This window comes from Pinus tabuliformis, chromosome 7, assembly GCF_031772625.1.
Source record: "Pinus tabuliformis cultivar Carrire ecotype Pingquan chromosome 7, CPIR1, whole genome shotgun sequence".
NCBI classification, from domain to species: Eukaryota; Viridiplantae; Streptophyta; class Pinopsida; order Pinales; family Pinaceae; genus Pinus; species Pinus tabuliformis.
This window is the reverse complement of record NC_142293.1, coordinates 1858347457-1858349805: the sequence shown is the minus strand read 5'-3', so window position 1 is coordinate 1858349805 and position 2349 is coordinate 1858347457. Positions and strand designations below refer to the sequence as shown.

Here is a 2349-nt window from a genome sequence, read left to right as displayed (position 1 = left end):
ATGTCGATAGCAGCACCGTTGCCTAAACTCTCTGGGGTCGTTAAACTTGACTTTGATATGCTGGAAGCGACGGCTGCCAAGGAGTGCGTGGTCGCGTCGAGGGCTTATGGCGAAGGTTGCTTCGGCAGTGAGCCGTTCTTCGTGCCCCGGTGTTCGGATCCTAATGGCGAGGAGGACGACGGGTACATCGTGGCTTTTACCCATAACGAAGGCACCGGGATTTCCAGTTTTCTGGTGATGGACGCGCAATCTCCGACCCTTGAAATCGTGGCCTCAGTTGAGCTCCCTGCCAGAGTTCCGTACGGCTTTCATGGCCTCTTCGTTAGCGATGCTGACTTGGCAAACCAAATCTAACTCCGAGGTGTGTTTCAGAAATACAAATGACATTTATTGGTACAAGCTGGCATGGACTATTATAGTCGAGTTTTAGGACTATTCGTGTCCGGTTTTAGGAATTTTTTGTTCCACTCGAGATCCCTCCCATAGGCATGTGTTTTGATTCTTCTATTGTTTTTATATGTTTTGATAGTTTCACTCTGTGCTAACTTTTGTTTTTGTATATTTTGATAGTTTCACTTTATGTTTTAGTGTCTAGATACCAGGAGTGTTTCAATATTTAATATTCTCTGTAAAATATTTGGTTTGAGAACAATTTCTAATGCTCTCTGTAAATATTTGGAAACAAATTACTGTATTTTGCAACCCAATTTTTATAAATTTGGCCAAAATTTGCAGCTATGTTTGAAGTTATCTTGATTGAAAATTTTCCCAAGTTTTCATGGAATGATAACTGGAAAAATGTATTTATAATTTATTTTACATTGAGAAATGATGTTTTCAAAATTAGTAATGTTTTCAAAAATTTTACCAATCTTGAACTCACCATACATTCACTTGCAAAGAGGAATCTCTACATGGGAATTTTTTGTTCCACTCTAGATCCCTCCCATAGGGATGTGTTTTGAAGTTTAATTAATACTTCAAATGTAGTTTGAGGGAAAAATTTAAAGTCTTTTGAAGTTTAATTAATACTTCAAATATAGTTTGAGGGAAAAATTTAAAGTGTTTTGAAGTTATATTTGGTTTATTAATTAATTAGTTATTTAAATTTTAAATTTTAAAATATATTAAAGTGTTATGAATTTTGATTAATACTTCAAATATAGTTTGAAAAAAAAAATCAAAGTGTTTTGAAGTTTAATTAATACTTCAAATATAGTTTGAGAAAAAAATTCAAAGTGTTTTGAAGTTTAATTAATACTTCAAATATAGTTTGAGAAAAAAATTTAAAGTGTTTTGAAGTTATATTTGGTTTATTAATTAATCTGTTATTTAAATTTTAAATTTTAAAATATATTTTGCAATAAATAATTTTGGCGGTTAACATGTATGCATATATAATATTTTTGCATCTAAATATTTTGTCATATTATTGATATTATTGATTTATGCTAAATATTATTACAAATCTATTAAAAAATAATATTAATATATATAATTTTGTGTTAAAATATTATTATCATATATTATTATTATAATTATCTTATAATAAATTATATAATATTGCAACCATGTTTATAAATGTAAAATTTCAAAAATAAAAAGATGTTTAAGACACAAAAATGGTAACACTTTCTTTTTTTAACCAATTTTATTAAAGTAGAGAATCGATGTTTAAGTCACAAAAATGGTAACACTTTTTTTTTAACCAATTTTATTAAAGTAGAGAATCTACTTGAAAATAAAATTTAGACCTTCTACAACCTAAGAAAGTATAGTAATTTACATTGGTTTATAAACTATATGTTCACTTAGAAATTCACAATAATTTACATTTGTTCATAAACTAATTACTTGTTATGATTATTTATGGTGATTAACTTTACTAGTTATTTTTTAAAACTAATTACTCACGCTCCAGTACAAGAGACTGCACCAGTGGCGTGCGACAAGATACAGGGCACTCTTCCTGCCTGCGTCGACGGTGTTTATATCCGCAATGGGCCGAATCCGAGATACGTCCCCAGAGGTTGCCACCATCTTTTCGAGGGCGACGGAATGCTTCACGCCGTCAGAATCAAAGACGGCCGAGTAACGTTCTGCAGCCGTTTCGTCCGCACGCACAAATTCGTGCAGGAAGAGACGGCGGGACGCCAGGTGGTGCCCAACTTCTTTTCCGGTTTCTATAGCCTCGGCGCCGGATTGGCCAGGGTAGTCCTGTTCATCGCCAGAGTGGCTCTCGGCCTCTTTAATCCCTTCAACGGCGCGGGATTGGCAAATACCAGTCTCCTGTATTTCAATGGCACACTGATGGCGCTCGAGGAATCAGATCTGCCCTACGCGATGAAG

The 2349-nt window shown here is 33.9% G+C and overlaps 1 protein-coding gene across 1 annotated transcript; it reads left to right on the top strand.

Annotated features, from left to right (window-relative positions):
• Nucleotides 1–354, top strand: LOC149255848 (zeaxanthin 7,8(7',8')-cleavage dioxygenase, chromoplastic-like). The gene has a single exon (XM_089455146.1). The coding sequence runs from the start codon at nucleotides 1–3 to the stop codon at nucleotides 352–354; it is 354 nt and encodes a 117-aa protein (XP_089311272.1).
• The last annotated feature ends 1995 nt before the right edge of the window (nucleotides 355–2349 follow it).

Bases quoted from the DNA above. Each gene is read 5' to 3' on its own strand.
- LOC149255848 (XM_089455146.1), top strand. From the start codon at position 1: ATGTCGATAGCAGCACCGTTGCCTAAACTCTCTGGGGTCGTTAAACTT.